The 23,516-nt window shown below is 46.6% G+C and overlaps 1 protein-coding gene across 2 annotated transcripts in view; it reads left to right on the forward strand.

The window, feature by feature from the left end:
- LOC144152962 (mannan-binding lectin serine protease 1-like) overlaps positions 1-20,518 on the forward strand; it is a 138,913-nt gene extending 118,395 nt beyond the window's left edge. For both annotated transcript variants that reach the window (XM_077684562.1, XM_077684563.1), the window contains exons 11-13: positions 169-408; positions 16,084-16,305; positions 18,978-20,518. In XM_077684562.1, coding sequence (XP_077540688.1) covers positions 169-408; positions 16,084-16,305; positions 18,978-19,202 — 687 coding nt within the window. In that variant the 3' untranslated portion in view covers positions 19,203-20,518. The remainder of the gene's footprint in view (positions 1-168; positions 409-16,083; positions 16,306-18,977) is intronic.
- Positions 20,519-23,516: the final 2,998 nt, after the last annotated feature.

The raw sequence follows: 23,516 nt of genomic DNA on the forward strand, positions 1-23,516 counted from the left end.
ACCACATCGTCGCGATAATCCTAATTTGTTTTGTTTTGTTTTTTTTTCACGGACACCACGATGTTTTAACCATGCTACTTCATCTTATATGCCTTTTTTGTACCACTCCCCTCTGTAATTCTTTTGGCCCTTGGGGGTATAATAGATAAATAAACGACGGTCGCGCAGGCGCTCCTGCGGTACCGGAACGGCGACGCGTTCTGCAGCGGCAGCCTGGTCAGCGAGCGCTACGTGCTGACGGCGGCCCACTGCGTCGAGAACCTGCGCACGCGCACCACGCAGATCGAGGTGGCGCTGGGCAAGCTCTACGTGGACAAGGAGGAGCCCGACGAGCTGGTCACCGACGTGCGCGACATCCGCATCCACCCGAACTACCGCCTCGTCACCGTCGACAGCGACATCGCGCTCGTAAGCGACGCACCGGCACTGGTTTCGCTCGAGGGCGTTTCGTTTATTTATTTTTTGGTGCCTGGGGGTCCGCGCAGCCTTGACATCTTTGCCGCCGAAGTTGTTTGTTTAACGCTGAACAGCCTTCTCTGCGAAGCTCTCAGATGCTTTGGTCTGTCGAGATGTGCCGCTTTTACGAGCAATCCGGGACACTTTTTAATGCGTAGCATTCTTTGCCGAGTGCCCCCACAGTCAGGACAGCGTAACGCCCTGCATGTCCACAACAATGCAGATTTAGGGGAAGTAACACCTTTATGATAGCGTATTTGGAGATAACTTGTCCGACAGAATTTTGACAAACCAGAAAGTAAGAAAAATAGCAGAAACAAAATTTTCACGAAAAGGATCTAAAAAAATCAAATATGCATGTACACACCAAAAAAACGAAGAATAAGCGAAAAAGTCCGCAGAAAAACATTAGAAATGCGAATAAAAAAGCAGCGGAAAACCATAAATACCGAAGCAAAGGCACTGCATCGCTATAATGGTAAAAATTTACATCAGTAGCGGACACAAACAAAATAAAAAATTAGAAAGAATATAATAATTCCAAGTCTTTTACTACTCATTGCCATATTTTGCTGTAAAGAACTCACAATCTAGACAAGCGGAATAAGAATCCTACGCATTTGTATGAAATTCTCAGAATTTCAGCAGAATTTTATATGGTCGGCGGCAGCACACAGAGCCCACGTGACCCGCCCAATCCCTTTCGCGCAAATGAGCTTTGGGCTAGTTGTTCTGGGCCAAATGAGCGTCTGGCCAGCTCTGCCCTCGACGTCCAGCGCATATTGATAGAGGGCCGAAGCGGCCTGTGCCAATGGACTCCTGGTATGAGGAGACCACATAATGACCTCGTTTGTGTGTGTGTGTGTGTGTGTGTGTGAGAGAGAGAGAGAGAGAGAGAGAGAGAGAGAGAGAGAGAGAGAGAGAGAGAGAGAGATAACGCATATTGACACAACACGGAAGGGTTAGGGGAGAAAAATCTATGGGCAGCGGGTGAGAATTAGACGTTTGCTTCCGTTTGAGAAAATGACTCCGAAATGGTAGGATGATTTAGCAAGATTTTCTGCTGATCGAGTTGGTTTATGAGTTATGTAAAAGAAGGGTACACCGCTTGATCCTTTGGTGTACGCGCATGCACACGTTTTTATGGTGATTTTTTTTTTTTGCAAGGAGCAATGGAATGGCCGGGTTTGGAGCAATATGCATAGTAGTGTGAGTGCTTTGATCATAATCATATGCGACCAACAGCGAGCGGGACTTCATCATCATCACCATGATAACCGTCACCATCATCATCCTTCGAAGAGGGGGCGCAACAGCGTCTGGAAAGGGAAAGGCTCGAGTGCCTCCTTTCCTGCAGATGATAAGCGTCGATCTGGTAGGGAGCTACCGCGCTTCCCGTGGGTCACCGCCTCGGCTACGTGTTGCTGCCATAAAATCCAAGTTACACGGACACCCTTAAACGTGGTTAATCTAACCACAGTCAGACTTAACCGCAGTCCGCCGGAGTTACACGGCAGGGCAAACTGCAGTCAGCCCGCTAACCATGGTCCACGCTAACTTCGGTTACCCACCTTAGTTTGGGCTCTCAATCTACAAACATGGCGTCGATCGCGAATATGGTGATTACAGAATGCAGCGCGGCAACGGAAGCAAAGCATGTGTTGTGGACAACGAAGACCATGAAGGCGTTGATATATGTAATATATATGTATATGGAAAAATAAAGTAAAAAATACGCACTAAACAGTTCACGAGACGCGAATCTTTACCAGCTAACACAAACGATCCGTCGTGGCAAAAGGACGACGACAAATCGCTCTTGGAGCACCGGCTTTGCTAACCTCTCCTGTGGAGTGGCTTGGTGAACAGTGCTGACGGGCTGTTTTTACATTTCGTCTTTTGTGAACAAAAAAACGTAAAGCGGTGCACTGAAATCGATAATGTTCCAACTGTTGTTTTGGATAGTTTGTTACGAACTTGCGATATTTCTTTTTTGTTGTTGTTGTTACTGTAGCTTGGACGTTTTTCATAGGCCACGTGACCGTTTGACACACAACCTCCCTTTGAGTGCAACAGCAGCAATCCATGGCTACTGCTAACTGCGGTGGTTAGCTATAGTTAGGTGGAACCATAGTTAAGTGCACCCGTGTAATTAAAGTATTTAGAGAATTACAGTAATTACAGAACGGAACCTCGCCGTCTAACTCTCGGTCCCGTCGCCCTGCGCGACACCATCGCAGCCGGATGTTACTCCGCGCGGCGCAAGTAGTGCGTCATTGGGAGTATTGTGAATGTGACACAGGTCGTTTCCGTGATTTCTCGTACTTAACCTGGCTATAGATTACTACAGCCACGGCAAACAGGCTAGGTGAGAAAAAGCAAACGATGTCACGCATTAATCGCCATCTCCTTTAAAAGCGCCCCGAGCGTTGACGTCCGGTTCCGTCGCTTCGGCGGATTGATACGCTACATGAGCTCTCGCCCTTCTTAACTTTCCGCAACTATAGTTGTGGGACTATTGTTCTGTGTGGCGGCCTTTTAATCAACTAGGTGCTGGCTGGCGATCTGACAATATAATTCAAGTTGAAGTTTTTTATTTACATCATTATATGTGGGTTGCCTCGAGCGAAAAGTGAAAGGAGTTTCACTTGAATAAGCCCGAGCCCCCCTTGTACAGGGCATCAATGCAACAAGGGCAGATAAAACAGTTCTTCACACCACAGGTTACAGAATCAAAACAGTTCTCTTAATGTTCGTATAACAGTTAGCTGTGACACCACAAAATACACACGATATTTCTATCAGTTCAATAAATAAAGAAACAACAACAAAATTAGCAATATAACACACAATCAAGATACACTGTACATGTGTAAAAATAATATGAAACGAAGTAAACCGTTACACTTTTAATAGTTCACATTCTGGGCTATGAAAGTAATGTGGAGAAAGAAAACTAAAGTTTGGGTTTGGGCTAGTTGGTTCATATTTAAACTGGAAAACAGCGCTCTAAACGAGGACAGCGAAGAAGAAGACACAGACACTAGCGCTGTGTCTGTGTCTTCTTCTTCGCTGTCCTCGTTTAAAGCGCTGTTTCCGAGTTTAAAAGAGAAAGAAAAATTTGACGAAGATTACGCGAAGCATATCGTTCTAAAATTATATTCTGACGCATTAACCTGTTCAATAGGTGAGTAACAGCGTAACAAAGCATTTGGCGGCCATATTCAGTGCGACCAAATGGAATGTGGCAGTACTCTTGGTTCCTTATACTATACATGGGAATGTTTACGTTTAATTGCAATAACTGTATGAAAGAAGATTGATTATTATGAATGGAGGTTTTGTACCGAAGTGCTAGGGAATGGTCATACAGTTTATGAATAGGCATCAAATGAAAACTTATGAACAGTGGTTCCGTATGTGCGAAATATTCTGCATTTGCTACATGACGGATTGCTTTCTTTTGCAGCCGGTGTAATTTGTTAGTATTGGTGTTGGTAGTGGAACCCCACACCAAAAAGCAGTAATTAACATGAGACATAATGAGTGCATTGCAAATTATCAGTTTTATCCGCGCAGGAAAACAATACCGACATTTAGCAAGAATGCCTTTTGACACTGAGGTTATAAGATAATTAACGTGCGTGTCCCAAGACATATTTTTGTGGAAGAAAACGCGTAATGTTTTTATCGTGTCAACGATTTCAATATTCGAGTCACCAATGTGAAGTGATATATATCGGGGGCAGACATGCCCCTTTGGATGAAAAATGATGGCTTTGGTTTTACGTGAATTGATAAGGAGCGAATTTGCTTCCCTCCAAGTTTCCAATGACTGAAGTGCTTTGTTGATGATTGGCTCTAGCAGTCGTACGTCGTTGCCTTGAAAAAATAAACTTGTATCATCTGCGTATATGATGTATTTGGGATTTTTATCAATTGTAACAATGTCATTTATATATATTTATATTTATATTTACATATATTTATATTTATATTTATATTTATATTTATATTTATATTTATATTTATATTTATATTTATATTTATAGCCGCCGCCGTCTTTCCCATCAACGACGGCCAGCCCGCGGCGGCAGGGATGTTCAATTTTATAACACATAAAAGACAAGACAACTGATACCCCCCTCTCTCTCTCACGCGGTTAGCGGAGCTTCATTAATGCAGTCTTTGAAAGGTGACTGGAGCAAAAACAAAGTGAGGAAAGATCGACGCCATGCTTGAACGCTCAAACGCAAAAACATCCGGTCATTTATTCATTGCCCTTGAACTCCCGCGGTGATAATGAAAAAGTGGTTCCTCCCAGGCAAGCACGGTTAGTCTTGCCGGCCGTGCCGACTCGTTCCTATTGTCTTTAGCTTCTCCGTGGAAGTCTGGATAGTCACAGCCTTTCGCAACTGAAAAGCAACTTTAAAAGAATGTACAGTCTTTGTCAAAATTTTCTAGGCCCCCCAAAAATGCATAGGCCCAAAAAATTCGAAGTACAAGCTTACATCTCGACAGAGAATTAAATTTTTATGCCGTGAAGCTGGAGTGAAAACGTTTCTTTCTTACCGCCATGACATATTTTGGCCACAGTTAAACGCTAAGCTTTTGCTTTGAATTCTTTGGTACCTAGAAAATTTTGACAAAAACTGTACATCTGGCCGTGAGACAGGTGCCTACAAATCAGCTGTAACTGCAAGTTATTAGAGTACCATCTCGAACCAGAAGCGATATTTGTCAATTTTCTTCTATTCGCGTGAAACGTTCAACTTTACTAGTATTTTGTAACGCTAAAGTCTCTAAACCTTTGACGCTGATTGGATAACGGCCGCATCGGCTCGAGCTCACCTGGGCTCGCGCCCGGTATCTTCAGAGCTCGTGCAGTTTTTTAACGGGGAGGCCAAGTTCACGCACGGAGCGACGGAGAGAGGTTCAAGGAATAGCTGGAGGGCACGCAGCGACATCAACGTTTGTGTGCGTTGGCCTACGCACTACTATCGTATAGCCGCTTGCTATAATTTTATCTGTATCTTCGACTGTTATTCCCTTCTTATATTAGCACACAAGCGTGAGCACTGAAGCTACCCGTAAGGAAAGGCAAGTAACGGAGTCTTGAGCATTATCTTGCAGTTACCTCTATTTACAGTATGTGGCTTTAATGTCTGCTTTATTTGATATAATGCATCTGCAGGAACGGGCTTTGAATGTCATTCGTAGTTTCCTTGAAAAGGCATACACCCAGTTTAGCATAACGAGCGCACGCGCATACAATTTGTACAAGGTCCTCGCGATCTGTGCACGTTACACTAAATGGCGAAAGGTATTTAGTAGAAGCCACGTTCCGTTTAATGCGATGACGGGTGGCTTCGTCCTTCCTACACGCGGTTCATCCCAAGGAATGCACAATCAAATTAGATGATAATTATTATTGCCAGCGGTATCCCTTTTGTAGCTGGGTAATGACGAGTCATTTTGCAAAAAAACTGCTATATCTATGTTGTATGCGCTTCATCTAATACTACCGTTGAACTTAGGGCAGGCACAAAATACTTAATTTTTCTGTTACGAATGGTAGCTGTCCTAGGCAATATCCCCCTCTCTCCTTTTCGTACACCAGCATTCTAATATTCTTTTCGTCGCCTCGACAGCCTTGAAGCTGTCTTTGAAGCTGTCTTGAACCTTCTGCGCTGCCTTTAAATCCTAAGGCGTCTGGAAGCCGAACATTTGCCTCGTATGGATTCGGATGGATACACATTTCAAGTCGCATTCCAACGCTATGTGTCGCATATTTTTTGTTTCTTTTGTGTAGAATAGTGTAAAATAGAACGAAGGCCCTTCTGTGGTTGGCCGAGAAGGAATGCTGAGTGCTATTCGCAACCGAATAAGGTAGAGCTGTACCGTGTTTCCAAGCCAACGTGTATAAAAAACAGGAGGGGCAGCTGCTCGGGCGCCCTCGAGCTGCCAGTATTGCCGCGGTGAGAAGAACGGCATGGCGGAACAACAACATGATGCTTATTTAAAAAGGCCATGAAGACGAAATAGAAGTTTGTTTTATTTGACAGATTTCGTGTTGTATAGTGCCCTAGTGCTTGTCCGGAAGCGAACGATGCTTTATTCACTGCGGAATTAATCAATGTAAGCTAAAATTTTGATTCTCGCGCCAAAATGTGTGCTTGAACGAAGTTTGCAATAACATCGTAAGACCAGGCTTTTCAGCTAAATTTCGTCTGGTGCGGCGTGGCCTCCGAGATTCCCCCGCGCGCGTTTTGCTCCGGCCGTCCCAATCGCCGCGCGCCCCAGCCAAATTTTGTAAGCGCGCTGGTTCCCCCGCGCACCGCAAGGCGGCAGTGCGCACCTATGCATCGGGGAGGTACTATTGGTAGGGGACATGAACGCCCACATTAAAGATCTAGACGGGTACACCGACTTCAACGGAAATCTAATGCTAGATATGTGTGAGTACCAGAAGCTGATCATAGTAAATAGGGAACAAAAATGCGAGGGTCAAATAACGTGGCAGTGTGGTAGGAGACAGTCGAGTATTGACTACTGCCTTATTTCAGAGGGACTTTATGAATGGTTGGATGGAATGACCATAAATGAGGAAGGGGGCCACAGTCTGGGCAGTGACCACAAGCGCATAAACCTGAGTTTTGGGAAACTGGGGGGTGAAAAAACGGGTCGACCGTGGCAGCGCACAAAGTTAAACAGCAAACAAATTGCGGATATAGCCAAAAGCATAGAGGCTGACATAGAAAGAAATCCTGGAGGAGAGTAGGAATATGACAGGCTCATCAAGACTATGCAGGAAAAAATAGTCAAGGCAGAGGGGGCCAATCGATGGAGAGGAAAAAAAAACACCCAAAAGCTGGTGGAACAAAGAAATAAGAGCGGCGATAGAGAGGCGTAAACAGGCGTCTAGAGAGCACAGGCAGGTCAAGAGGATGGGGAGACATCAGGAGGAGGTGGACCTAAAATGGGAGCAGTATAAGCAAATGAAGCAGGAAGTGCAGCAATTAGTGCAGGCGAAAATAAAGGGGGACAGCAAGCGATGGGTAGCACAAATACGAGGAAGGGGTAGAGACGGGCCGAAAAGGTTTTGGAACCATGTGCAGGCATTAGGGAAACGTACGAGTCCCACAGAAGGCGGTACTATAGAAAACGAGCAGGGGCAGATGCTCAAGGGAGAGGAAGCATTAGCATACCTGCACAAAATCATCACGGAGAAGTTCGGTAAGGTGGATGAAGAGGCCCCGCAGCGACACAGAGATGTCGCGGCTGGTAGGCCGGAATGTCTGAAGATAGATTGGGACAAGCTGAAATGGAAAAGAGCAGAGGCAAAGGTCCCCAAGAATACCGCGGCAGGCACGGATGGGATACCGATGGAGTTGATTAACCAGTTAGGACCAAAGAGCAAGGGAAAGCTACTGCAAGCCATCAGAACAAGGATAGAAGAAAAGGCAGTTCCGGCCACGTGGCAAATGAGCAGGATGAACTTAGTGTACAAGGGCAAAGGACTCAGGACAAACCCAAGCTCGTATAGGCCAGTAACCGTCACGTCAGTGCTGTACAGGTTAGCAATTCAGGCAGTGAAGTTCGAACTAGAGCAGTGGGTGGAAGAAAATAGGATATTAGGGGAGCTTCAAAATGGGTTTCGAAAGGACAGAAGACTAGACGACAACTTATTCGTGGTAAGACAATGCATAGAGGTGGCGAAGACGCAAAACCGACCTTTGTGGTTAGCCTTTCTGGACATTAAAGTGGCGTATGATAATGTAGACAGGGAGCGGCTTTGGAGTATCCTGGAGGACGAGGGAGTTGGGGCAGAATTCATTAGCTTACTCAGGGAGATATACCAGGAGAACCAAGTGCAAATAGTGTGGGAGGGGGTAACATACAGTAGACCTGTATACACCTACAAGGGTTTGAAACAAGGATGTCCTCTCTCTCCGCTGCTGTTCATGATCTACATGACGGGGTTAGAAAGGAAGCTAGAAGTCAGCACGCTGGGGTTCGACTTATCCTACATGAAAAACGGGCACGTGGTGAAACAACGGGTTCCGGGACTAATGTATGCAGACGACATATTGTTGATGGCGGACAACCGGATAAGTATGCAGGTCTTGATGGATATATGCGGTGAAGAAGCGACGCACCTAGGGCTATCCTTTAGCAGAGAAAAATCGGGGATCATGGTCTTTAATGACGGCGAGGAGCACAAAACAGTATCAGTGCAGCAAGTAGAAATACCATTCGTGAAAGAGTATAAATATTTAGGAGTATGGCTGAACAACAGCGAAGATTACACGCAGGCGCATGAGGCTCACCTTAAGACGAAAGGAAGATGGAACGCGGCTATAATGAAGCATAGAGCCCTCTGGGGATACAGCAAATACGAGGTGGTAATAGGAGTCTGGAAAGGGGTCATGGTACCAGGATCAACTTTCGCTAATTCGGTTCTGTGCATGAAGCCAGAGACCCAAGCGGGCCTGGAAGTAAATCAGAGGGCGGTAGGCAGATTGGCCCTAGGGGCCCACAGTAAAAAAACAAATGAAGCGGTACAAGGGGATATGGGCTGGTCGTCTTTCGAGGCGAGGGGTTTACGCAAGATAAAGTTTGAGGAGCGACTTCGTGACATGGAGGACGAAAAATGGGCCGCGAGGGTGTTTAAGTACCTGTATTTGAGGAGCGTGGGCACGCGGTGGAGACGGAGGACCAGACAGCTGACCAAGCGGTACGGAAAGTCGGTAGGGGAAAGCGGGGTTTACACAACAGTTAAAAAGCAGGTAAAGGCAGCAGAGACGACGAAGTGGGCACAGAGAATGGAAGCGAAAAAAACCCTGGAGACTTATAGGGCAGAGAAACGGGAAATTAAGAAGGAGGGATTCTATGGCAATACGAGAGGCAGTGCGTTGCTCTTCGAGGCACGGGCAGGGTGCCTGAGAACCCGGGCATACACAGGTAGCTACAGGTAGCAGGATGAAACGTGTGCATGTTGCGGCAGTGATCGTGAAACTATAGAACATATTGTCAGGAGCTGCACAGAGATACGGCCACCGCGGGGTGAGGGGGAAACGACGCTGGCGGAGGCTTTGGCATTTGGGGCGAGGGGGAACCTCAACTTCAAGGCCATAGAGGTTACGAAGAGGCGACTGGAGTGGTGGTGGAGGAAAAGTAGGGAAGGGATGGGTACGCAGGCGGAGTAATCATGCGGACGAGAATTTAGAACAGCGAGGGGAGAAAAAAGGGGGGTGGGAGCGATGAGTTTAAAACAGAAAAGAGGGAGAGATCGGAGGGAGGAAGCAAATCTATAGGTTAGCTGGGAGTAGGGCAAGTAGACGTAATAAAACAGGCAAGTCGGTTGCTGACAACCGACGCCCCGATTCAAAGGGAAAGCCACAAATGATCATCATCATCATCGAATGCATCATTCAGCCCGTTGGGCCGCTCTTTGTGCGGCATTTAGCGGCATGTCAACGCTGCAGTTTTTCTGGTCTTGGCACGAGTGTATTTGAGAGTTTATTGGCCACATTTCTGCTGAGCTCCTGCCGAAGATTCTTACACAGAACACGTGTAATGGATGTGTCCTTCATTGGAACAGGCGAGAACTCGACACCTTCGAGGCACAGGCCTTCGCCCTTGCAAGTCGAGCCCCTCGATCTTCATTGATTCATAAAGGGACCCCACCACTGCTCCCTCGCGCTCTTCCGCGGAGCGAAAGCCAACATGATATACGTTTTATGCCATGAGGCATACAATCGCATTTAGAAAAAGAGCAACCTATCGTTGTTGGATGATTCCCGAGCCAACGTATAAAAACCGTCGAGTACCCCACGTACGGAACCAAATGTTTAGCCTTGCATTTCCAGAGAAGTGTAAATTGGCGGAGTTAATGTAATTGATCGCTACAAAGCATGGATAAAGATAATTAGTCGAACGTAATTTAGAAGAAAACAGAAATACAGCAAGGAGAAAAATCACAAATATAGAAGTGATATTAAAAAATTCAAAACTATAAATCTTATACAGCTCCTTCACAAAACAAACAAAAATAAAGAGCAGCGAAAATGACAAAACGTGAATAAAGAAACCTCGCGAACAGACTGTTTATCACCTTGTAAAGCCCTGCATTTGCACAGAAATGCATTATAGCGCGAATAGATATAATTTATCGAACGGAATCTTAAAAACGAAAGATACAAAACCTAGAACAAAATTATAAAGTGAACTTACGAATTCAAAAATATGAGTTCTATACATCTCTCGCGCAAAGCGAAGAAAATAATAAAAAGCTCTGACAAAAATTAACGACGGAAGCAAAAATAAAGAATTATGAAAACTGACCAAAGTGCCTTTGCGCAAAAAAGGTATAATTTGTGGAGTTAGCATATGTGATTAATCGTTATAATAGTGTGAATTGAGGCAATTGGTCGTACGGAATCTAAAAAAACCAAAGGCAGAAAATCATTAATCATAAAGGCTAGCTTACAAAATAAAAAAATCCGCATTCATACACTTGCTCAAAAAAAGGCTGACAAAAATAAAAAAAGAGCTGAAAGGAACTACGGAAACACGTACAAAAATATCGTGAGGACGACCAACCGCCGTGTAAACCCCTGCCTTTGCACAGAAGTGCATAATTCGCATAATAGGATGTTTAATATATTAAAAATAGCATAAATAGAGCTAATTAATTGAGTGGAACTTGAAAACAGAAAAGACCAAAAATTTAAAAAATAAATTTTCAAAGGGATCTGACAAAATAAAGAAATAGCGGAGTTAGCACATTTAATTGTTGAATTTATATGGAACCACCAGTCTAGCTGAGCCATCTGCGCGCACAGGTATACGAGCAATTGTAAGCACAGACAAATAACAGGTCGCACATCTGGCGATAATTATGCAGCTTTACATGCTACAATGTAGCATGCAGTTTTTACAGACCATGATTAGCTTTCCTTAACTGCCGCGCGAATGCACTATATTAGTTCAAAAAACGCTTACTAAAACCTCGCAAATACTTACTGGCATTGAATTGCAATGAACGGTGGTGTCTCAATGTATCACCCTTGGTTTGTGTCGGACTTGCATGCTTACGATTTTCTAAGGGTGCCTTAAGAAGCCGCGGCAAGAAATCTACCGTAGCATGCATACCAATCAATTAATATTGCATTTATGCGACATGCTTACGCAAGTCGCCGCTCTTGTAAATACTGTTGGGTGAGGTCGTGAGGGGTTTTTCAAGGGCAGCGCGTGTAAATACTCATACAATCAAAATAGGGACGCGAAGCCGCAGCAGAGAATGCCAGAACCGACTGCGCTTCGCTCGCATGATTACTGCCTAAACTTTGTACTTGGCTCCTCATATTAATAAATGATCCATAATAAGTTTTTTGGTTATTGTCTTGTGCCTGTCATTTTAAAGCTGGCTGCTGGTCTCAATTTGACTGCAAGCTGCGAAAACGCGCGTTTCCTCGCTTGCGCCAAGCTGCAGCGGAATAGTTGATGCATAGGTGGTGAGCGCCGCGGTGCGGTGGAAGACGTGGCCATGCCACCTTTTCAACTTACGCTCTCTCCGGCCCATTGGGACGGCGGGAGCAAACGCGCGCGGGGTGATCGCGGAGGCCATGGCAGCGGAGGCTTGTTTACTGTTGGTCAACCTAGGTGGCGCCACCACACCGCGGCAAGCCGTTTTCAAATATGATATATGGTCACGTAAGACATCGTCGCTTGCGTCAATGTACCAGTGTCGTCTGAGACAGTGCTCTGCATTTAAACCAAGCATACTGCGCGGAGTACCAACAGCAGTACGCATCGGTACTTCGATATGTACGTGTGCTTTCGTAACTTCCTCTGTTCCACCATTCTTACTGGTAGAAATTTAATGTGTCCTATATTTAAGCGCAAAAAGTTCGTTCTGCAAGCTTATAAGCTCGCCTAATTTGCGTTTGCGTTCGCCGGCCTCCGCCAATCGCACAGCGGGCTGGTGTGACATCATAGGTTCTGATGCGGGAAATGAGCAAGTGGGTCGCATGGCCATTACCTTTTTTCCTAATATATAGCTTATCTGAGCGAAGTTTACGTTAAAAGTGGTTTCAGCATGATTCTAACGAGGCAATCTTTTGAATGAACCAAACTCGCATTTTGTCTTCATGGCCCCTTAAAAGCCTATAGTTCTGGGCTTTCCTGGGCTATGCAGTCATGTCTCAATACCATTACGTGCCGACGGCTGCGCCGTGCAGCGAGGATAGTCCGTGCTTCCACCTGCGCAGTTAGAACGTGTTACATTGCAGTGTGCAGAGCAGCCTCTTATGAAACCTTTGCTATGGTCTACTCAAGAGATTCGCAGCGATTGCTGTACGGTTTCACGGAATCGATATACGTATTTAAGCCAGCACTATGTCGTACGCAAGAACGTGGTTATAAAACATTAGCAGGTGGCGATGTGCTCTAAAGTGAAGCAGGCAGGGACGAGTCAACGTATCCATGCTGTCAGAACTGTAACAACAACTGTCTGAGAGAAAACCTTTGCGGGAAAAATGCCACGGGTCCCCTTATCAGAGTCGTCTCATTATCAAGCCCCAGAAGGGATCAGTTTTGCCACTGGTGTTCTGGAAGCACGGGCGAAAGAAGTGAAGGATGCGAGTAAATGCGGATATTTGAGCTACTCGACATCACCTTGTTCATTTAATTTCGGGAGGACCTACAAACAACAGGCCAGAAGCTGCACAGGCCAAGATAAATGTCAAGTCAAGGTAGATATCGAGAAATCTGAAGTAGTGCAGAACAATCGAGCACTGAAACAGACCCTCAGGCTGGCTGAGAGATTAGTGGGTATGTAGGATGGACCCACAGCCGTCTCATTATGCACTCTTCTATGGGCTGAGGGGCCACCAGCAAGTAATCACCCACAACAAAAGATGTGGGGGCGTTATTGCGTGGGTGCGCCACTCAGGACCCTTAACTCTGTGGTTGCATGTATATTTTTGGTTGTTCAAAAAATGCGCCTGAAACACCTCAAGCAAGAGCTTTCTTCCAACGGCGTACCACACATTCATTACATGAAAAGGATATGCCGGGAATCCCAAATACGCAGGGGAATCCCGGCGCCAGGATGCCCGGCGCCATGGTGTCGATTGATATCGTTTAGTCTTGTTGAATGCCACTTTCCTGCATACTCCTCGGGAATCCCCGGTGGTTCTTTTCTTAATCATCTTGTGACCCTGGCGCCGTACAGCACGCCACCGCACCACCACTAAAAAGTAATTAGAATTGCATCGGGTGATCGGGGTTTCTTTAAAGGTTCACAGCACTTGGCAGAAAATATCGCCACCGACCAACGAATCAACACGATGCCGAGAAGACTTCGCATACTGCCCGTCTCCGCATACTGCCCGGGCAGTGCCGTTGTTCTGTCGATATTTGTGAAAATCCGCAAGTTGGATATGAAGCGATTCTTTCTAAATAGACCAATGGTTATACCGTCGACAAGCAAGCGTTAAAAGTAAGCATCTCGCGACCCAAGCGTAAAAACCTTCTAAAGATGAGTTAGAAGAATTGCTACATTTTTCTGCATACTGAAGCACCTAAGAACGCCACTAATGACTATTTTGTGACGTGTTATCGTATCTACACCATTTGGCAGCGGCTTCTTTAATTACCAAGCATATATTACCGGTTCGACTGCGGCACACTGTCTTATATCGATAGTAACATTTCACAACCTATTGTGACTAACAATGATAAATAGGTGATATCTTAACGACCGGTCCCCATTTCCTCATATTGGTAACATTGGTCTCCAAAATTACTTTAACGCAATCTTTGTTAATAGTTCCGGTGTATTGTTCTGTAATGTGGCAATGGCTTAACCTAATAGGATTGTGTATTCCCTGTGCATCCCCCCTTACTCAATGTTGCGTAATACAGCCTGCAAATTATCTTTAAATGACTAAACAAATAATTCGCAGCGGGACTTCCGGCACACTCTTAATGAGAGGCGGTGGTAGATGCGTAGGAGGTGGAGAAGAATCACACGCCTAGGTACTTTTTCAAAGGCGGCGTGTTGATGAGATCATGCAGCAGAATGAAGGCAGAAGTCACGATGCTTCTTCTGAAGTGGGGCGCTGGAGTGCGCCATCTGTACTTGACTAACGCAAGCTGCGATTCGAGGAGCAGTGCGCCTGTGTGCGTGTGTTCGCGCGTGTATGGGTATACCTATCACCGGTAGTCATATTTTGAAAGCCCACTGGTAGAAGATGACAGTGGTAGAAGATGAAAAGACGAGGATATCTTACACAAGGGGCACATGTGCAAGAAAGAAATTGAAATGCTGTGTGCATTGACGTGTGGCCTTTTAGGCGAGAAGTACCTTAGGAGCTCGGGCTGCCGGCGTCTCATGTCGTCGTAGTATTATGTAGTCACGGTTCTAAAACGCAGGGACACTCGTTCTTCAACGCCTCGCGCTAGAACATTTCGTGCTTCAAAGACACGAGACTTTTACAGCAAAGCTGTATATCTCTACCCCCCAATGGTTTCATCTCTATGGGCAAAAACACCAAGGCGGCAGGAATACACTTATACACTTATTTCGCCCATCCCCACGTTTCACGTTACGGTTTCCTCTCCGTGGGCAAAAACGCCGGGGCACCCAGATTATATACACCGCATGCTCCACTCCTCCCGAAATTTCACGTTAGTGGAGATGGCCCGGGTTTTTTTTGCACACACAATACACTTGCCGTAGGCACTGCAACTTTTGAAAACACTCTATGATAGCACAAGTAATAGAGATGTGGCAGAGGAGCTTTTAGCTTCTGCTGGTACTCCCGTATATTGTCCAAAATGTTTTGGACTTTGTTCTTAAAACTCTGGTACCCTTTATCACAGTAGATGAGCCTGACATGAGGCAAATGAGAGTCAACGTAAGGTTCATGGTTGTACTTCTTACCTCTAACGGGTGCGAATAAATCCCAGCGTCCTTAAAGCGTGTACCCGTAAGTGATAATGGTGGTAGTGTTCTCCAGAGTATGAGCCGCGTGCGTTACCACCTTGCTACGCATAACGTTGAAAGCGGTGGAACACGTGAGCATAGTGCGTGCGGCGTTCACGTCATCGTGACAGGTGAACGTGATGGCACGAAAATAAAACTGGTACACCCCAGCCTTGGAAAACTCTGACTCTGGAAATCCGCAGCGTGATATGTCGCCAGTCTGTTGGTCGAAGTAATTCACGCAAAAAAAACGACGACAAGGAACGAAAGCAAAGAAATAGACGCAAAAGCGGTGTTGGCGTGAAGAAGTGTGCAAGCCGAGGTCTGTGAGAAAGCACGTAAGCACAGCCGAGTTCACGAAGACGTCTTATGTTAACCAGATAATATAACAGGTCGCCTTCTGAAGGAACAGGTCTCACGGTATACAAAATAAACTAAAATCAAAGCCCGACTAATTGATACTGTTCATCGCAACAGTGCAAGTATTTGCTTTGGTCTAGTTTTCTTTTGGGGTTCGAGAAACTGAGAGTGTGTATGTATGAAAGAAACTGAGTATGTATGAAAGATTTTAAGCCTCCTTATACCTTCGGCGGTCTTTACACCCCCATTTCCTTCCGCCCTTCTTACACCAGGTTGAATTGACCGAGCACGTGCCGTTCAGCACACTCGTCCTGCCCGTCTGCCTGGGTGACTCGGACCAGGTGGAGAAGCACTTCTTCCTGAGGTCCAAGCAGAAGGCCATCGTGTCGGGCTGGGGGCGCACCATGAACACCAAGACCGCATCGAGCCGGCTCCAGGAGGTCGAGGTGCCCATACACTCACCGGACACCTGCCGTCGCTCAACCAACTTCACGGTATGCGCGTGCATATCAAGTGTGGCCGGCTCGCGTGGGGGGCACTTCATGAGCATGCGATTCTGTGAAGAAAGCCGTGTTACGGCCCTGCACGTGGGCTCTTTGCAGCTTCCAGGCGTCCCTACACTCGCCGAAAATGTCTTTGTGAAAGAACGTGACAGATGCTCGCGTCCACCAACATTTTTCGAACAAGGGCCTGCGTTCGGGCTAGTTGGTATTCTATAACATACATCTTAACGCACAAAAGCACGGACACAGGAGACAAGGACAAATGCTACTTCCAACTGAACTTTACTGAACCAGGGTGAAATATATATCAGTGAAAAGACAAGAGATGGAGAAAAGATTACAAATATACAGAAGATTAGAATAACGGAAGCACTTGGTGCTGTCCCACACGAGTCAGTCCCTACCACGACCAGTTCTTTTTCAAGAACGCTGCCTCCTTTTCCGATCAGGCTGTCGATGTCGTACTGATACATTCGAAATCGCCTAGTTGCATTCCAGCCGCCTCTACTATCTCACGCTTGCGCTAATCAGAATCATGAAACAATATGCCTGAATTTTGAAAGTACGGCTCACACCCGAGGCATTCACCGTAGTGAGTTGGCAGGTTCCCTTTTTTTCTTTTCTGTACGTTATTGTGATGTTCGCATAGCCTAGAGTTGATATGCCCTGCCGTCTGTCCTACATATACCCCTACTGTCTGTCCTACTGTCCTACACATGTCTGTCCTCCACAGGCCAACGGGAGACGGTACATAATGCCGCCATTCCATTCCACGTATTTGTTGTGATGTCGAACACTACAGCCAGAGTTTTCTTTTTTTCTTTTTCTACTGGACATGTGTCGCTGCAAAGCCTCGCGAGCTTCAGTGGTGTGGACATGACAACCCGAACGTCAGCTTTCTGCTCCATTTCCTTTAGCCTATGTGCGATACCATGCACATACGGTATAACAGCCGTCTTACGGCGCTCATTGCCGTCATGCGCACTGCTTTCAGCCCCTTTCACTCCATGCTTACGCCTGCGGACATCCTCACAGACTGCCACAATGACATGCTTAGGATACCCCGACTGTCTTAGCCGAGACACCTGCACCTCCACAGTGCTGTGTACGTGGTGAACACAGGACTTCTTGAGGGCGTTGGGGAAGCACATCGTCGCTACCGAGCGTTTCACCAGTTTGGTGTGGGCAGAGGTAAATGGAAACAGGGGCTTCTGGCTGCGGGGCCGTAACTCCAGCAAAGCTCGTTGACCAAAAATACGAGGCTTATGTCCAAGAACTTGTCTGCGTTACCCTCCGGTATTTCGGGCGTTATCTGAAGCGGATTCAGGCAATCTTCTAACAGTGCCAGTGTTGACCGTACATCGTTCTCGAAGACGCATTCCTCCGAAGTGCAACCAAAAATCTTCAATGAATCTGTACGCTTTGATGAAATTTGTGGACCTCAATCTAACCTCCAGCCACCTGTCGAGATGGCTCAGAAAAAGATCACTCAGCACCAGAGCAACACACGGCCCTTTACAGGCGCCTTCTTTTTGTATGAAAGTTTTGTCGTTCCAGGAGACATAGGTGGACTGCAGATACATTGACAACAGGTCGAGAAACCCTGTCATTCTAGGACATTCTATGACATTCTAATATAATTCCACTCAAACAAAACTTATGCAATATGTCCGTGTTAAACAACTAGTGTTCGGACAGACACTTGGTTTAAATAAACCAACGACGCAGATGGCAAAGCAACAGTGCAACAAACTGGCGTTCCTAGTCGGTCGTCGATGAAGGGCTATACGCAGCTTTTGGATGTCTTATCAAATGGAAGCTCTAAAAAGTCAGGCGAATTGAAATTCCGGGGTTTTTGTCGAAACCACCGCTACAGACACTGGTAAGTGGTAATGATGCATCGGAGCGAGCAAAAGAGTCTTGCTCACAGGAGAGCGCGATCACGCGGCGAGCTAAAGTGTAAAGCACCGCTCAAGGGACAGCGGTGGGCCGGGGCGGGGCGGTGCAGGCGGGGCACCTTTAACGTGGCAGTAAGTGGCAAACAATGACTGCACGTTACAGTTCAGCTAATACTATCAACCCGAAATAAAAGTGAGAACACGGTGCGGAAATGCATAACGGCCGTAATGTGATTGTAACGCGCTGCACTGAGCCCATACTTCGTCATTTTAAACCATACAGCGATAGCAGAAGTCCCAAAGCATATACAAAACACTAACAGAACACATGTGAGCGCCCTTGGCCATTCCAGCGATGAAATATGGTGGAGCTATCCTCACTGCAGGGACTCTGGACTGCTTACTTGTTGTTGTTGTTCCTTTGTAACAATGCTCCCTCTTCATTGTCGTCGTCCTTAGCTGCCGCACCAGCACTTCGTCCTCATCTCTGTAGATACTTAATCATCGTGGTGTGTGCGCGGAGGTTCCTTGTTCGAGTTTCCGAATAAACTGTCCCCCTGAACACTGACCTCGCCAGTGAGCCCCGTCCTCTCACTCTAATTATACCATTAGTGATAGCAACGGTGATTATGCAGGTAAAATATACGAAAGAGCGTTTGTAGCGAATAGCACCAATGAGGAGACATGGCTTTGAGTCTGAACTTTCCTGTTAAGGCGAACAAGGTGGCTGTCTGAGTTGAAAAGTGCTACGTGTGACATACGCAGGTCACCGAGAACATGTTATGTGCCGGCGCCACGACGGGAGGCGTGTCACGCGACGCCTGCGATGGGGACAGTGGCGGACCCCTGGTGGCCGAGACCGAAGGCCGCTGGTACTTGCTGGGAATCGTCAGCTGGGGCGACAGCGTGCTGTGCGGCACCAAGGGCAGCTACGGATTCTACACCAAAGTGAACCGCTTCCACGGATGGCTCAAGAGCATCATCGGATGAGGACGGGGATGATGGCGATGTTGCCCACAACGGCTGCACCCACAGGGCGGCCAATGATTTCTTGAACAAGTGTTGTGAACTCACGTGCGGGTCTCGCGCGAACCTGTTTATGCTCAACTTGAAGTTTTGATCGGGCAAACTGACTCCAATGCAAGTCGGGATGGTGCAGAGTTCGGCGTACTGTACAATCAGTAACGAGGATTACGAGGTTGCCAAAGCTAGTCGGAGGAAGGGACAAGTTGAGGAAGCTCTATGCGCATGCTGCTGAAATGAAAGTCGGAAACATTGAACTTGACACATCGGTATGGGGAGCCGTACAAAAAGCAGCTGTTGCATTAAAAATTGACAACTTGGGGATTCCTAACAGTATCCGTTCTACATTTCAACTGTGAAAAAGCTCCGACTTGATGGGCACCCCAGTGGCCGCTGAAGACAGCTTAGTGAAACTGAAGTGACGGTGCCAGAGTAAACTCGTCCGAACACGTGAGTCTTTTTTTTTCGGGAGCACGATTATGCAATTACGCACACGATTGTACCGGGAACATTAATCCTCTAAATTGGTGACTGCATGGGGATACAAAGGTCAAAAGTTCAAATTCATTCCCTTTCTTGTCATAATTTAAATGAATTTGTTGTGTTACGTATTAACGAGAAATTTCTACAATTACTGAATCTTGAGGTCACTCTCAGTGCAGTTAAAACACGAACTGTCAAACTCTCTTTTAATAAAAAATTTACACCCAGTCAGCCAAGTTTGGGCCTTGAACATAAAAGTTTAGAGTACATCAGAGAACTAGTCCCGACAAAGTACAAGTGGAACAGCGCCGCTGCTAGAGTATCGTGTGCCGTAAACTGGGTGTGCATTCGGAGTAACGGGTGCCGTAACGGGACCGTATTACCCTGCCTGCTGTGACCCTCCACTACCGCGTTTGGCGATAAAAGCAGAATAACTCCTTCCACTGTGGTTTCTGTGTGCGGTAGGAAAGTGTAATTTACTGGAATCATTTTTGTTTTTTGGTTTCATATTCTAGTCCTGCGTGAATACCGGCGTCGTCATTGCTTTTTATTTAATTGCCTCTCTTTTTGCCAGCGTTAATCCCCGGCACTTACTGCAGGAAAAACCCCATTTACGCAGTTAACAACCTTCTTCATAATGTCATTTGTCCACGCAACAAGTTTTATGTGACGTGTGCAGTTATTGCACTTCTTGCTGAGAATCTCGTTTGTCCACACAGCAAGTTTTTCGTGACCTGTGGTGCATTGAACTTTTCGCTGACAGTGTCAGTTGTCCATGGAATAAATTTGATGTGAACTTCTTTCGGAGTTTTCTTTGAACACTTATTTTGGAGTTTCTTCTTAAGGAAATGGGACATGTAAAGGTAAGCAGCGGGCTTTTTATGCTTTAACACGGACAAAGCCATTTTTTCGCGACACTTACAGAATACCTTTTTCGTGGAACACATGGCGGTCGCATTTCTAAGCACCTTTCTTTAACTGCTGCGACTGGCGAGATAAGGTATCGACTGTGCAATGCGTACATGTCAACACCTGCTACGCCACCATCACCTTTTTTGTCCCCCTCGCCCCAGTTGTACCCTGCCCCATATTTTGGTTAATCTCTTCTTGTTTTAAACGATAAGTACGAAAAGTCCCGAATGGTATTTATACATATTTTGTTGCGCTACTAATAGGAGGACGACTGCAAATGTACTGTAACAGTTTGGGGAGGTCTGTAGCGTTTCTTCTAATGTCATCGCAAGGTTGAAAGCGATAATTTGTTATCCATGTTCATGAAGAAAACAACCCCACAGGACCACGCGACCTGTGTTGCCATGCTGCAAAAATCTAGTCCGCCCACCTGCTGCTCCGCATAGAGCGAGCGCACAATTGCAATGACAACAATTGCTCGGTTAATATGCCAACTTTTTTTCAAACATTCACACACTGCACACGCCAAGCACTGGCCCATGGATACTGAATACTGAATCATAACATCATTGACGAGCAATAAACAGGAGTCCACATGACCACTTTGTGCAAAGCGAACAAAGATGCGTGCTGTAGAGGAAATTAAGTAAACAGATTTACACATCCATCTCAACTGTTCGCTATATTCCTTTAGCATGACGTCGAGGCAATGTGGCTTTATGGCGCACTAAAAAACTTAAAAGCATTCGAATTTGTCAAGGTGGATGACCAGCGAAGGTATATTAAATGTGCCTTGCACACATTTTTAAATACTGTACACGTAGTTGTTTTCCCCATAATTTGGTAACGGCGGGGATTAGGTATTTGTGATTGCATAATGAAACTCGGAAAGACCAAGTCGCATCCCAGCAGACAAACATATGGGGCTGTCCATTTCCCTCCCGTAAAAGCCCGTGTACTGACAGCAGACGGTAATTCTGTGACGTTTGCAACTTCACTGTGGACTCCCTAATCGCGAAAAGTAAATAAATCTCGGCGATTGGATTGGGAAAACTTCTTTGGGGCCTGCGAATGAAGTCATATTGCTAGGTCTTCATGACTTGGCCAGAGTCGTCACCGCAGATGTAGCCAACCCGGCTAGGGGTCCTCCGCTCCCCGTCACCGGGTAGCCGGGGTCCTCCTGCCTGGCCAGCGCCACGATGACTCGCTGGACAGCCTGGAGTTGAAGATTTTGGTCTTCAGTCCGCACCGCCTCCTCGAAGGCAGGTGGCATCGTTCTTGTGTTTGATTCGTCCGGGTACGCGAGGCAATCCCAGACGATGTGCTCGAGCCTTGCTGGAGCTTTGCGGCACACCCGACAGGTTGCATCAGGGTATGTCTCCGGGTACATCTTGTGCTTTAGGTAGGGGCTCGGGACCGTCTTTGTTTGGAGTTGCCTATAGATGACCGCCTGCTCCCTGCTCAATCCTTTGCAAGGCGGCGGGAGCTTGCGTCTGGCAAGTCGATAGGCCTGAGTAATTTCTTTGTAGGTAGTCATTCGGTCTCGTGTGCTGTGCCACAAATGCTCTCCGCCACTTTGCCCGGCGCGGTTAGTGAGTTCGCGCGCACGAGCGTGTGCGGTTTCATTGTGGTTCTGAGCACGTGCCGACACCGTACCTGCGTGTGCCGGGAACCACTTGATTCTCGGCGAAATAATAGTCTTTTTAGCGGCCAATTGTCACAGAAGTGTTTTTCTAAAGCAGGCATTGATATCCTAAAACAGGCCGGAATCCAGTCATTAAGGAATGTTCCTAGCGCTCCATTGGACAGCTGGTTTATCAGTTTACACTGACGACTTCAGCTGTTTCAGTGACGAGCTCGTTCTGGAGCTGGGGTCCGGACGACCCCAACGTCTTCATCTACTGGTCAGGGGAACTGGTGGGATAAAATGGATTCTCTGCGCCGGCACAAGTTTTGGGGTTACAACGTTGCCTTTTCGCCCCAGCGGGTACAGAGTTCGCATCTGTAGAGGGAGGGGTGGGTGAGATGCCGGATGGCTCTAAAGGCTAGAAATTTTGTTTAGAGATTAGAGCAGAGGTGTTCTTCCTCCAGAGATGAGTGGGCGGGGAAATCTTGCATCGGGAGAGGCGGTAATGCTCTGTGACGTTTTTTAAGGTTACGAGGCTGCACCTGGTCGATCTGGCTCCATGGAAACACTGGCAAGGCCTGAATGGCTGCTTCTGCGTGCTTCCGGCGTCAGAAGCTGACGCTGAACACCTGTTGTGGACTTGCGCAGCACTCAGAAACGCACTAATGCAACATCTTGAAGGCACAGGGCTCTATCCTGGGAAACCCCCAGATCTTAAGCGCTAAGTATCAGGGCCCCAGTGAAGCGGGTGCAGTTTTGTGCCTTCGAAAGCTTTCTTTTATGCTGCAGGGCGATTTCTCACAAAACAAGACAGCTATAGCGAATGCCTCTTTATGCCGATATTTTTGCGGCATCGACAAAGGGGCTACCCCATGAAGACAGAAGTTTTTGAGCTAACCCTTTAAATCGATGGGTCTGCATTTTGGTATGCAAAGATGGGTCATATATTTTGGCGTGGGTTGGACGAGAATATGGTTTCCTATGGACGATTTGATGCTGCGCACTGACTGAAACCCGTGTGCTGGGCCGATCCCGGGATAGGTACGTAGGAAAGCTTAGGCGAAAACGGTGCCAAAAGTCCTGACGAGTGAGTTGAACTAAGAGCGTTCGTTAAAGTGCAAATAATTGCATGAACGCTACGAAACGGACCCAGAATTTTCGAACAGAGTGATAACAGGGGACGAGATAAAAAAAAAACTATCGGGGTTCATTAAGATGTGCTTCGCGTATATAAAAAATCCCGGGTCATCTTTACTAAC

This window comes from Haemaphysalis longicornis, unplaced genomic scaffold (genome assembly GCF_048455015.1).
Source record: "Haemaphysalis longicornis isolate Haplotype H1 unplaced genomic scaffold, Haemaphysalis longicornis Haplotype H1 scaffold_9, whole genome shotgun sequence".
Lineage (NCBI taxonomy): Eukaryota > Metazoa > Arthropoda > Arachnida > Ixodida > Ixodidae > Haemaphysalis > Haemaphysalis longicornis.